This window comes from Mchenga conophoros, linkage group LG12 (assembly GCF_057382185.1).
Source record: "Mchenga conophoros isolate Kocher_MC1m ecotype Shallow Benthic linkage group LG12, M_conophoros_male_GT1.1, whole genome shotgun sequence".
NCBI lineage: Eukaryota > Metazoa > Chordata > Actinopteri > Cichliformes > Cichlidae > Mchenga > Mchenga conophoros.
Window position 1 is genome coordinate 33,810,048 of NC_140537.1, and position 13,976 is coordinate 33,824,023.

A 13,976-nucleotide genomic window follows, 5' to 3' on the forward strand; every position below is an offset into this window, starting at 1 on the left:
TTATCTAATTTTATATTGTTGTGTTGTGCACATAAGCTGTACAAATGAACAGACCACTGTGACTCTATTCATGGGTTCGTGAACTCTGCGGTGGTTTGTTCTTATAATTAAACACACAGAAAGTCATATTATTTGTCAGATAATTGTGTTAAAAATACTCAAAGACACCAGCAGCACAAACCTGACCAAGAGGTCCAGTTCAGTGACTCCAATTAGTGGAGGGGAACCCCAGCAGACAGCTAGCAGCTATAGCTGCCTCTGCTATCACCCACCTGTCTGTCAAAGAAAGCACTGGTCAGTGTTTAAAAACCATCGAACAAAGCACCAGTGTGCAATGTGTCTGCTCTGTGTCAGATAAATTTTTGAGCTAACAAGTTATCCTGGAGTCCATGCTAGGTAAGCTAGCCATGTGTTCTTATCTAATCTCACCAGAAAGATTTAAAGCGAAAATAATCCCAAGATATACGATTCTGCATTCTTTTCTCCGGTGTGTGTGTGTGTGTGTGTGTGTGTGTGTGTGTGTGTGTGTGTGTGTGCGTGTGTGTGTGTGTGCACGCATGTCTGCCTTCTCCACAACTATCCCTATGATTTTATTGGTAATTGGTGGTTGCTCAAAATCACCAAACTGGCTGCGTTTCAGTTTTTTCACAACATTTTTTGTTCATATTCAGTTTTATGATTTGTGTCAAATGATTTGTGTCGGGAAAAACATTTTTTAGAAATGCCCTGAAGGAAGTGAGAGATTGTTGTTCAGTTTGGAGCTTAAAACAAGTAAAACAGTTTTAATTTACTGGAAAGTTTTTAAATCCTCGAAATAGCTCAGTTACGCTGGGATTTTCTTTCAGTGGTCAGTTTTAAGAAGTAGCATCAGAGGTCATGGCTACAGATGGGTCAGCTGGATGCTGAAGCAGCCTCATAATGTGCAATAGGCAGTCTTCTGGGTTGGGTCTTGAAGACAGCTGCTGAAGGGAGGATTGAACTCTATTGATCTAGCTCTTTGGAAAACAGCAGGGCTTTATAGGAAGAAGACGAGAGAAGAAATGATAGAAAAGACAGAGTGGAAATGACACAAAGTGTGAAAAAGTATAAAAACAGAAAAGAAAATGGTATGCAAATCTCAGAAATGTGATAAGGGAAATCACCACCAATTTCTCAATATTATTATCCAAAAAGACAATTTTAGCTTTCCCGACTTTTGCCTTTCCTGTGGTCGAGCTATCAGACTTTCAGGGGTGAGACGAAATCAGAGTGGCACAGTGACAGGAGCAAGCAGTTCATGCTCTGAAGGCCACAAGACCAAACATGTTAGCATGCTTGTTAGCCTGGCCAAATACATTGGTGTGTTTGAAATTTGGCAACTTTAAAAATTTTGTGTTTGTGGTAGCACTTATGAGCTGATTTTATAAATTACTTTTATCCAACAAAGCTGTAACAAGATTATGATTATACAAAGGTTTCACAAATTTAAATCTGTGCTTCAAACTTGGCTAGATCATTGAGATTTGATAGGTGACTTGCATATAAATGAAGGCCTGGAATAATGAGGCGTGGATGATATAAATAGTGCCTTTTTTTTTAGTTTTAATAAATAGGGCTTTAAGCCTGAACTCGTCTGTTGTGGGTGCTATTCTATCCCACCTAGTTGAGCTGGTGACCCAGATGCCATAAGGCCCGGGTTCATATCCGCTCTGGGCCATTTACTGCATGTCTTCCCCTGCTCTCTCCCGGCGTTCCTGTTCTGTCGTAATAATAGCTAAAAAAAGTGTCATGGTGTGCATGGAAAAACTGACTCATTCTAAAATTATTGTTTCTGTCTGATTAGAATGTTTCAGGCTAAGACATACAAACACAGACTTTTGACAAATTAAAAGAAAAACCTGAACTCTTGACCGTGAAGGAATGGATTCAGTGAATGCAGCGATTATGCCCCACATTAGCATGGAATGTGGAACTGCTACTCTTGTTTACGTCTTTTCCACTGATGCAGACAATGCTCAATCTAAACCCTGTTTCACACATTGCAAACAAAATAAATGGTCCTAAATTTGGACGCTCTGAAACCACGTCTAAGTGAGGGGCTACTGCAATAAATTTACCAATGATTGGCAGATGCAGCCCACATATTTTGCCCATTAATAATTCTCTCTTAAACCTGCAAATATGGAGGGTGGCTCTTAAAAGGCAAAGAGGCAGAAATGGCAACACGTTGGCGTAAAAGAGGCAAGAGCTTTTTTTTTAGAGGCAAAACTTTAAAATTTAAAAGTAAAAAAGCAGATTCCTTATTGAAGTTATTGCAGTCTTCTTGGCTGTCACATTTCTGCAAAAACCTTTACGCATCTATATCGAGCACTTTTCCAGTCTCACTGACCACTCGAAACACTTAAGACTGCGAGTCGCATAAGACTTTAAAACTACATTTAAAGAATCATTAGTCAACTCAAATTTAAAAAAAAATTGCTGAAAAAGTAAAGCATGATGAAGAGCTGCTGGAGATGAGCTATGGTTTGGCTAATTTGGGTCAACAGGACTGTTGTAAGGAGCTGAGTTGTGCCATGGACTGCAGCACAGACAAAGGTGTTCTGATGGGTGGTGGTCTCTGTCCTTTTGGGTGGTGGGCTGCTGCCCCCCTCTGCTTCTTACTGTTGTGTGAGAAAGCAGCACCTCTGCTTCCAGACAAGAACTTTCTGCTGTTGACGTTGAGGTGAATCAGCGTCGGTTATCCAAATATTATCCGTTTCTCTGAACGATTATTAGCCCTCAGATTTATGACTCTGCTCGCTGCTTGCTGAAAACACAGTTTCAGATGGTGAGGCTGCTCTGGCTGTGTGCAGAGGCCCAGACTGTTGCTCTTGGGCATGATGGCAGCGGTGGTGATGGCAGCAATGGCAGCACAGTTTATAAGGCTTAGTGCTGAAAAATGGACCCCTCAGCGACATGTAGTGTTTTTAAAGAAACTGAACGATTGAATAGCAGTGTGTCAGATTGGGTGAATAAGCAGGACTGTGGCTTTATTTAACCTTCCATTTATTTTTGGCAGGCTGAATAAATCATGTGGCTATGGAAGATTTAACAGAGTGACAATAACGAGGAGAATCAAATGTCTACAGATATGAACACTACCCTTATGGGACGTATTGTCTAAGGTTGAGGAAAAAGAGATCAAGGCAAAGAGATCCAAAACAATTGCAGAGTAACAATGAATAAATGACTAAAAAAAGATACTAAAGGAATATGAATAGAGTCAAAATGACCACAAAGACAAAGATAATGACAATGTAGGGCTACTGAAGGCCTGCACAAACACAGCTGACCACAAAGAAACACAAAATGAGCGCAAAGAGAAGCAAAAATTTACCAGAGGTCTTAAATGACTACTGAGACACAGACATGGCCACAAAGGGGGACAAAGTGAACATGAAGAGAAAAATGACCACGAACACACAAAATGGCTATATAAAGATCAAAAATCACCATAAAAAACATAAGTGAACACAAAGATGAATAAAATTGCCACAAAGTGACAGAAAAATAGTCAAATAGAGAGGTTAAATGACCACAAAGACACAAAAATGACCACAAACAGACACAAAAATGACAAAAGAGATGCAAAATCACTGCAGACGTGGCCCCACAGTCCTGTAATCAAGTCAATTGTGCAAGCTGTGAATGCAGAGATCTTTTATAGTAAAATTAGAAAAAGGAGGAAGAGGTGAAGGAGGAGAGCAGTGTGAGTGAGGACAGAGGAGGAGGAGACATGGTAAGATAACAGGGAGGAGGAGGAGGCAGATGAAGAGAGCAGATAACAGTGGAATTAGCGGATAATCATTGATTAGCTGTAAAAGTGAAGTGTGCAAGCATTGATCCGCTCTCAGGAACAGTTTTACAGGATTTGGACTGAAAAAGAAGAACGAGAAGAAGAAAACGGTGCGTTTAGTACAAGAAGAAGAAGAAGAAGAGGGTGGAGAGGCTGACTTTTTCTGAGGCTGATGTTTGTCTTTTATAACAGCTGACAGATGTGGTCAGCTGATGAGAAAAGCATGTGGTTGGTCAGACTGAGTTCTGAATAAAAGAAGAGCGTTTGTGGTTTAATGTTACCATATCAAGACTACATACTTATTAGCATGTAAGCTTTATCATGTTTTAGTTCAATTATTACAAATGACGTTAAATTACACACTGTGTAGTTTTGATTTGAAAGCTTTTGGAAACTTACAGGTTAAGCTGGTTCATTATTCATATAACATCGCAGGAAGTCGTATTTTCACTGGGAGAACTGCTTTGTCACTCATATATATATACACCTTTCTGCGATTTCCTTACCTGTGTGATAGATCTTGAATCAAAACAAAAAAAATTTAAACTTATTGCACAGTCATTAATTCTGCATGAAGGGTCTGAGGGCTGATTTGTTGTGTGAGTTACAGTCTGGAAAACCCCTCAGAGGGAAATCTGTGATTTATTGTTTTCAGCTATAAATACCACGATTACATTTTGTGACTTGTGACTTGCAGTTACTTCAACTTTGCAGGTTTGCAAAAAAAACAAAAACAAAACCTACATAGTGTTTTGTGTGTGTGTATATTATGAAATAAAAAGTGGAATCAGCCATTGTGTGTCTCTGGGTCTTTTTCTTTTGAAGCCTCTGTTTTTACCACCACCATATTGGGGTTTTTTGGAGCTAGAAGTTAGCATAGCATATAAGGATTAGATGGTGGCATATTAAGTTGTTCAGTCAGCTACTGCTAGCATGCTTGGCTGGTTACGTACAGATAATTTCCTGTTAATTGATGCTAATTAACAAAAATACTAGGAATTTATTCATAGAAACCCCCCACAAACGACCTAGGTGGGCAATATGATACATTATGCCATATTATTTGTCAGATAATTGTATTTAAAATGAACCAACAGCACACAGTGGAGATGAGGCCTAGCTGATGGACCATAAAGACAAAAGTTGGGCTACCCTGATCATTGATCTTGATCTGGGTTTTAGCCTGGCATTCTTAGCGCCAGTGAAGGGAATTCTTAATGGTTCAGCTTACCAGAAACAATTTGGAAAATTCTATGCTTCCATTTTTGTGGGAACAGTTTGAGAAAGGCCCTTTTCTCTTCCAGGATGACTGTGCCCCAGTTCACAAAACAAGTTCCATAAAGGCATGTTGGATAGGTTTAGTGTGGAAAAACTGGACTGACCTGCATAGAGCCCTGAACTCTGACCCTAAAAATGTTCTTCTGGATGAACGGGCAAAAGTTTCCACAAACGCTGCTTGAAATCTTGTGCAAAGCCTTCTCAGAATAATGGAAGCTGTTAGAGCTGCCAAGGGAGGGATCTGTTTAGAATGGGATGTCATAAAAGCTGTGGATGCAACACATAGGTCAATCACAGGAATCACACTTGTTACCTTAAGCCTTCATAAGTTTGAAATGGTTGGGTTATTAAAAAAAAAAAGCCCTTTAATAGGTGAGATGGACTCAGTTGTTATAAAGGAGGGAAATTAGTTGTAAAGACCATAATAATAACTGTAAGCACTTTTATTTCTGTATTAAATTTGCACATTTTAACATGAAAGTCAATGGAGATTAACTCACTTTTGGAGTTAGCCCCAAGTGCAGGACAAGATCAACTCACAGTAGAGAAACTGCACCTTTTTATTTTAACTTTTACATTTTTAAGGCTACTTTCAGGACATACAGTAACTATTGGTCATTGCTTTTTACTTTTGACAAAAAAAAAATCAATTCAAAATGATTCAAACTCAATTATTCAATTATTCAACTGGATACATGGCATATATTAAAAGATCTTAAATATAGATAAAGTGCCCCCAAAGAGGGAAACTGTTATGTTGTAAGATGGTGTTAAGGAAATTGTTTAGGACCCTCATCTTTAAATTTTATTTCTTTTCATGCTGTGAGCAGCACTCTAACCCCGACCTTAACCCTAACTTTTTTTACACATCATTTAACACCATAAAATGGTAGTGTTCATTTCAAGTGTAACCACACGTTGCTTGCTTTGAGTAACAAAGAAATTTATGTTTCAAGTGTGTTTGTGTTTGTTTTGGGGTTTTTCCCCTTTTTTTGCAGTGTTTTGGGGCCTAAATAGAACATTTACATTTTCAAAGAAATCTAACATTGTTAAGATGCAAAAGTCTTCCCCCCAGCAATCATAACTCACTCCTGAAGTCAGTCTTCCACCCTTTTTTCCCCAAGACCTTTAAGAACACAAAGGTTATGGTATTAATTATCCAGTTCCAGGGGTTTTAATTAGTTACAAGTATGTTTTTGTTTTTGTTTTTTATACTTATTACATATACAGGGTCCGTTATAAAATAGTTTTTGTTGTTTTGCAGAGAGAATTCAGACTCTGAAGTCTGTGTGTGTGTGTGTGTGTGTGTGTGTGTGTGTGTGTGTGTGCGTGTGTGTGTGTGCGTGTGCGTGTGTGTGTGTGTTGACATACTGAAGATGGAAAAACTGAACTGTCACACCAAATATCACCTAATATTAGCTTCATTTCATAACAAACAAAACTGTTCTCTGTTAAAAGCTTCAAACACACTCCCATATGCTTGTGTGTGTGTGTGTGTGTGTGTGATAGAGGAAGTGTCGTAACACCTTCAGAAATGATAACTCACAGCTGCATTAGTGACTTACTGACACACACAAAGTGATAAATGCATTTAACGCACGCACACACTTGTCTCACTCATATCGTCGTCTGACGGCGAAGTGGCCATTTACATGCCAGTGTAGGTTCAGAGCGACAGTTAAGTGTTTTTAACTGATAGCTGAAATGCATTCCTGTCTGTAAACACACACATGCACACACTCAGACACATCACAGAGTATCTCTGCTCTTGGCCCAGACAAGGAGAAGATTTACTCTCTGTAATTAGGTCAGAAGGTCAAAACACTGTTGGTAAATTGTAGTCTCTCCTCCTGTGTGTGTGTGTGTGTGTGTGTGTGTGTGTGTGTGTGTGTGTGTGTGTGTGTGTGTGTGTGTGTGAGAGAGAGAGAGAGAGAGAGAGAGAGAGAGTGTGTATGTGAGAGAGAGAGAGTGTGTGTATGTGTGCATTCCAGGGTGTTGATTGAGGCTGTGCAGGTCCCTCATTAACAGCCATCAATCACAAATACGTCCAAATTCAAATTCCTGAGCTCGAAAGCAAAAATTAATTATTAAATATTTAATCTATGAAAGCTACATACATCCATGCTCCAGGGTAACAAGTAAGAGCATCTATTTAGTATAGCCTGGTGTGTGTGTGTGTGTGTGTGTGTGTGTGTGTGTGTGTGTGTGTGTGTGTGTGTGTGTGTGTGTGTGTGGCCAGTGACAGAGCAGTAAGTGAAGACCTGACAGCAGAGATCAATGACTGAAAGAGAGAGCTGTAATCCACTCTCTTAAAAAGACACACAAGCTGTCACTGGTTTCTGCGTCTGCACGTGTGTGTCTGTGTGTGTGTGTCTGTGTGTGTGTGTCTGTGTGTGTGTTATTCTCCCCTCTTACCTCCAGTTTTCTGGTTCTTGTAAAGCCAAAGAGGCGGATGCAGATAGATTAGGCTCTCTCACCCTCCACTTCAGCTCTATTGAAAAGTTAAAACTAAATAATCAGTTTTGCTTGACTTTATGTAACTTGCCACACTTTCCACAATAATAAGGACAGAAAACATCCAATACTCAAAGTAAGGAGCAGATCTGAACAATCCTTCTCTAAACAAAATTGTGAAATAGTAGTAGAAATGTCTGAAAGTGGATTTTACACCTCTGCAGCACTCTGTGCAACATTAACTAAAGGTATTAACAAAACAACCACTTACTGATAAATGTCAAATGTGTTGTGTTGAAGAGATATCAGATGAAGCTGCATTAGAGCTGCGGTGTATGTTGTTACATTATTAATCTAAAACCTTAAAGGGAGGAAATGTCTTCATACTGCATACCTATATGTAAAATGTAATTTCTTGGTGGTGAAAGAGGGTAATTTAAATAAGTACCTTTAAGTGTATTGTCAGAGCATAGTGCTTTACCACATGAAAGTGTGTCATGCATGGCTTTCTCAATATTATCAGGATTTTTACCAGAATTGAAAGATAAAATCTTAAAATGTTATAATTGTGATGAAAAGCTGTCAAACTCCAGCATTTGCAGATTTATACATGGGAGTAAGATGGAAAGCTTTGCTGTGTCGGGAAAAACAAGGCAAGTGTGGATATGATGTGGTGTGAACTTTTTCTACTGTTTCATAAACTACATAGAATTATTCAATAGATTAAACAAAGATGAAATGGCGTGTTAGTCATTGCAGTTTCTTTGAATAAAGCTCCCAAGACACTGCGCTTTCTGCAGAAGCAGCACTTATAGTATGTATTATGTGTGGTCTGAGTGTGAGAAAATAAACCAGTGTGCTGCTGTAAGGGTCATCTGTCCCGAACAAACTGAGGGTCAAACAAGGAGAATTTATTTAGCTTCAACAGACTGAAGCTACGAAGAAAAAAAAAAAGTCTCGTTTTGTGACGACTGTTGTGCTCAGATGGAAAAATGACAGCTGGAGCCGTGAAGCCAATCCGGCAGCCTGGCAATGTTTGCAACATTTTCTGTCTGTTCAGCTAAACAACATTTTCTCTTTGGCCGTTTATCTTATGGCTGGAATTTTGTAGCGATGGATTTGATAAACACAGGCGGCCAAAACGTCTTTGACAGAACAGCATCGAGCTAGAAACCAGCTGCTGGTCTGAGAGGCCCAAGTTCACTGGAGCTTCAGATGTCATATGTAAACTCAGCAAAAGCTGGCCCTGCCAATGAGAAAGTGACATAATATAATAGCAAGGGTAAAACTTTAAATCAGCACAGATTCGTGACAAGAAATGAATGCTAAAACCATTTCAGGAAATTCAAAATGCTTCAATGAGGCAAGGACACAAATTACAAAAAGAAAACAAAAATTAAAAGTCTACGAAAACAAAAAATAGAATTCAGCTAATCGGTCAGTTTTACCAAGAGTCAGACTAGAGTGCTGTTAATCCTACAGTGCACAACACCATTGGATCATAGCATGCAGAGGACTAATACCGAAACAAGTTTTAACATATTTTCTGAACTACTTTCCTGTATATTTTGCTTTGTGCATTTTTAAAGCTTTAGGAAAAACAAATGTGCTGGATACGTCATTGTTGTTTGTCATTATCTGAAACAAGATTAAAAACCCCACAAAAAACAAAAATATCATGAAAAAATACTTTTTTAATGACACTCATTCACTACTGTACACGGTGAATGTGAAGCCAGCAGGCTAAATTTTTAAAAACTACTCTGGAAAATCTAAATGTTAAAAAAATGAACAAGTAAACTTCTGAGTAGAACAGAACAGTGATATTTGAAAGTGACTGATGTTTAATGTGAAATATATAAGGCTTCTAATCTCCATGATGCTGCATAATAATAAATAAAGCACCTCATCAGTCATCCCCAGGAGAATTGTTGGTGTAGACAATAATTATGAGCCCTCATTTATTTAAAACAAAACAACAAACTTTACTGAGTGGCTACCTCCTGGAATTTAAAAAAAAAAATTAAAAGGGGGAAAAAAAGAAAAACAAATGTGCCAGAAACTGCAGTTCCTCTAATGTCCACTTGAGGCTGACTCCAAAGTGAGTTCATTCTTATAGATTCCCATATTAAAAATATCCAGCAGAAATAAACATTTTCACATTATAGTGCATGAACTAAAAATGATTTTTGGGATGCGACTTGGCAGTAAATAGCAGGTGTCTATGTCTCTGCATTGTACTCATAGTTTATGAATGCAGCATGCTAACCGAGCTCACCAAAGTTGGTAACTAACCATTTCTGTTTAATTATAGTAACCTCCTCCACCCCCTGAACCCACCCACCCCCTCCCACCCAAAAAATATGAGAATGAGGCTATAAAATGCCCCCAAACAAATGGGCAAAGCCATCATGCCTCTCACAGTCTTTATATACAGTCTGTAACTGCCTTAATCATAGATTGTTTTGTTTTTTTCACCAGCTTCTCATGTGAAGGTTTACTGCATAAATTAAAAAGTGTTTATCATAGCAAACTCAACATCTTTGTACATAGCACAAAAAAGCTAACTTGGAAGTTTTTGTGTCTTAATTATGTGAAACAGAGAAAACGTGGAAAGAGTTTCAGGCCACAAGATAAACAACCTAGAAAAAAATGTACACTTAATCATATAAAGTAGTTTATGTGAAATGGACAAAGATTCGGATAAAGGCAGGAGAGTGTGCAGGCAGTCCAACAGCGACAGACAGTAAAGTGCTTACATACAGAGAATAATAAATGAAGCTGTTTCCTCTGATTCTCACAGTCATTTACTGCATTGATTGTTTGTTGGCTGTATGGACAGCAGAGAGGCAGGCTATTGGCTCAGGTCATCACCTTATAAACACACTCAACGCCGCCTCAATACAGTCACACTGCATCTTTACCACGGATGGACGGAGGGATGGATTAATAATGAACACACACACAGACGGAGGCTAAGGGAGATTGACTGCTTTTAAGTGCTTATGATCACTATTAGCTGTGCACTCTTCAGATTTCTGTTGATTTATTTACTCATTTTTAATTGTCTCATCCCTGTTGCCTTTGCAGCAGATATCTAGATGTCATCTTCTCATATACCATTTACATCGGTCCAGTAATACTAGTGATCCTTTAAGTTACACATTCTCAAATCAATGTAAAATGATAACTTCAGACTCTCCATGCAACAAAAAGATCTGTTGTTGAAGGAACTGAAAGCTTGAATAGAGAATGAAATCATTGAGCCTGAGGGTGGCACTAGAGGTCACTGGGTCATTATAAATACAAGAAACATTAAATCTCTGGGGAATGTGATCAGCAAATTTCCCACCAGTTCAAACATTTCATTTTAACGTTTTCCGTTTAAAAGTAGGACTTGTGGTTTTCTTTAGGGGAACAGACTGAGAGATCTCATCTTTGAGCCAGGAGCAACAGGAAAAAAAGCAAGCTGCTTCTTCCTCTTAATGGACCCTTGTTTGGTTTACGTTTCAGCTCCATTTTTCTTATTTGATGTGCAGCCTTCCACTGTTGCTGTGAAAAAGTATTTTTAGGCCTCGATGTTAAAGCTGGCAGACAGAGCTGTAAGGCTTTTAAGCAGGTGTAAATCAGGTCTGTGTAATGTTTAACGCCCAGCAGGCTGTAATCATCACAGCTCCAGCTGACTGTGGATAAGAGCCTAATGAGTAGTTGCAGAATCTTGTTTAAAACATTTCAAATCAAATTAAGTTATTTGTCTGAGCTACAAGTGCACAACTCGTTATCGTTTTCAGTTGCAAGGGTTCATTCTTAATAAAAGAGGCTGATACATCATCAGACTATAAATCTCCAAAAATTAAAATGTTTGGCTTTGATTTACCATAAATATCCTTATACCTCTTGTAGTTTTACAAGTACTCATTTAACCTAAACTCTGGGTATAACTATAGTGGAACCAAATCTTATTTAGCAAAAAGTCATATATTTTTAGCTTCAAAAATTAATCTGCAACTGCCAGCATCATGACAAATGCAACCCTAAACATTTGATGAAATCTCCTAAAAAAGTCAATTTTAAATCTTTGAGACTTCATGGCAAATCAGAGCAGAGATTTGTGTAGATCCTGACTTTTCTTAGTCTTTTTTGCAAGACTTTTTATTCACCTTGTGGCTGCAGATTGTTTTACATCATCAATCTTTTATATCGGCTACTTTGCAATTCTTTTGGAGCTTGGCAGAGCAACAGAAACATTGTCTTCCTGTCTGAATTTTAGTTTTGTATTTCCTAAGTAATTTTTTAACTTTTGCCTTTAAGTTTACATCCAGTACAGTCTAAGTTTGCATTGGTTTCCAGAGTGAATTCAGAAATTTCAGTTGTTAGTTAAAAATATTGATAGTCTCAGCTGAACTATAGTGTTTTAAATGAACTGAACTAGTTATTTTTTGGTGGAAATGTTGAACAGAACCTCAGAAAAAATTACCAAATAACCACAATATCTTGTAACGGTACAACACTCAGTCAATATAAACATCCCAAATTCACTGCTGTGTTGTCTGTTGACTAAAACTATAACTAATATAATTTATTATATTTTTCTTTTGATTTTAGTTTTGCTACTACACCATAGTAAAACTCAAATAGATACAAATAGATTGTAATGGTAAAGATACAGATACGGACCACTGAGCTATGACATTATAATATGTTACAAACATTGTATTTCTTTGCCTTTTTCCTGCCATTCTTAAGTGAGGTTTGTTTCATTGTCAGTTTAGAAAATGAGCAAATATCTTTGACTTGTTAGTCGCTCAAAGTAAAATAATTCAATAGATATCTAAATCTGAAGGTTGCCTTTTTCAGCTATATCAATACTATCCTGAATTAATCACAACAAGCCCTCTGTTTTCAACTCTGATCATTTGTGTTTTCCAGATCTACGATGCAGAGGGAACGTTACAGCACTTTATTGATGGTAATGATCCCAGTAAATCCAGCTGGATGAGGTATATTCGCTGTGCGAGACACTGTGGGGAGCAGAACATGATGGTTGTACAGTACAGGTAGGAGAAGGTCTTCTTTTCTCACATTTTATGTGTTTATTATCCTGTATACTTGCACACAAACAATTCACAATGTTACTTCTACAGTGGTTTGTTTACATTGGGTCACTTAAAACAAAGGCAAGTTGTTCTGACTGGTTCCATGTAAAATTTGATTTGGCTATGAACACGCCTGATTGTTTAATTGCCTGGCAGTGGGCTCTAGCAGTGTGTGCAAACTAAACATGTAAGAAGTAGCATTAACAATGCATAAAGTAAATTACACTCCAATTTATCATCTCATAAGGTAAGTAATGTCTTGGAAACAGTTTGTGCAACGCTTTCACATGTGCAGTGGAGTAATGTGAAATAGCAACTTCTTTAGCATGCTAGCAAGGAAATGTTCACATATGGTGAAGGAACAATAAGCTAATTTCATGCTAGGTTTGATAAAACAAGCAAGTTCAACATATGCAGCCTCCACCAACCTTTTTTTAAAAAAAAATTAACACTTCAAGAAACACTTTGTTGACCTTATTTGTTGAAGTAAACAAGCTTTGCTAAACACACCACTTTGAGTTTTCCTTTCCTTTTTTAAAACAGATTTCTTACTTATGTTGGAGGGGTAGTTTTTTAGCTCATGAAATGCTATAGCCTCACAGGAAAGGCACGTTATAAATTTTATAGAGCATACTCATTGCCTTATATGCAACTACCTCGACAATGATAGATAGAGGTTTTCTTGTACAATAAGTAGTTGTATTTTTCATATATTCTGTAAAATATGCTGTTAATGTTCACACAGTTGTCAAGTTTTAAAAACAGGAATTATAATAATCTATAATGGAGTCTTTTCAGATTGAGATATCAGTACTTTTACTAAAGGAAGAGATAAAAATATCTTCTCAACCACCAGTCGCTGTTAGCTAGAAAAATCACACAGATAACTAGAGCATTAATTCTTTTTTCTTTAGTTACAAAAAACAAAAAATAATGATAACATTTCTTCAACTAGGCCAAGAGTAGCATTATACCGGAGAGAAACTTGAAATAATGGCACTACAAATGGCATGTTTTAGACTCATTTATTTGTGATGTGGTTTGAGTGATTGAGTTAGTTTGTTTGGTCTTTGACTTTGCCAGCTTTTCTGAAAGTAAGTGTATGCCACTGCAATACAGTTTTTAAAAGTATCTTAATAAGAATGAAGACTAGTTTATTAATCTGAAATCAGAAGGGTTTGCAGTGCAGTTGCAGTGGCATAAAATTGTACCCAGGTAAGGCAGTAAGCCACATACTACTTCATGTGCCATTTTTTTTACAGTTATAAAATGTGCTGTCATGATATGGCAATCGTGTTAGTGTGCACATTGTACCTTGGGGGTTTGTAGAGGAA

General features: G+C 37.7%; 1 protein-coding gene across 2 annotated transcripts in view; it reads left to right on the forward strand.

Moving 5' to 3' along the window:
* Nucleotides 1–13,976, forward strand: part of prdm6 (PR domain containing 6) — a 127,713-nt gene that overhangs the window by 23,759 nt on the left and 89,978 nt on the right. For both annotated transcript variants that reach the window (XM_085295433.1, XM_085295434.1), the window contains exon 5: nucleotides 12,476–12,603. In XM_085295433.1, the coding sequence (XP_085151559.1) occupies nucleotides 12,476–12,603 (128 nt within the window). The remainder of the gene's footprint in view (nucleotides 1–12,475; nucleotides 12,604–13,976) is intronic.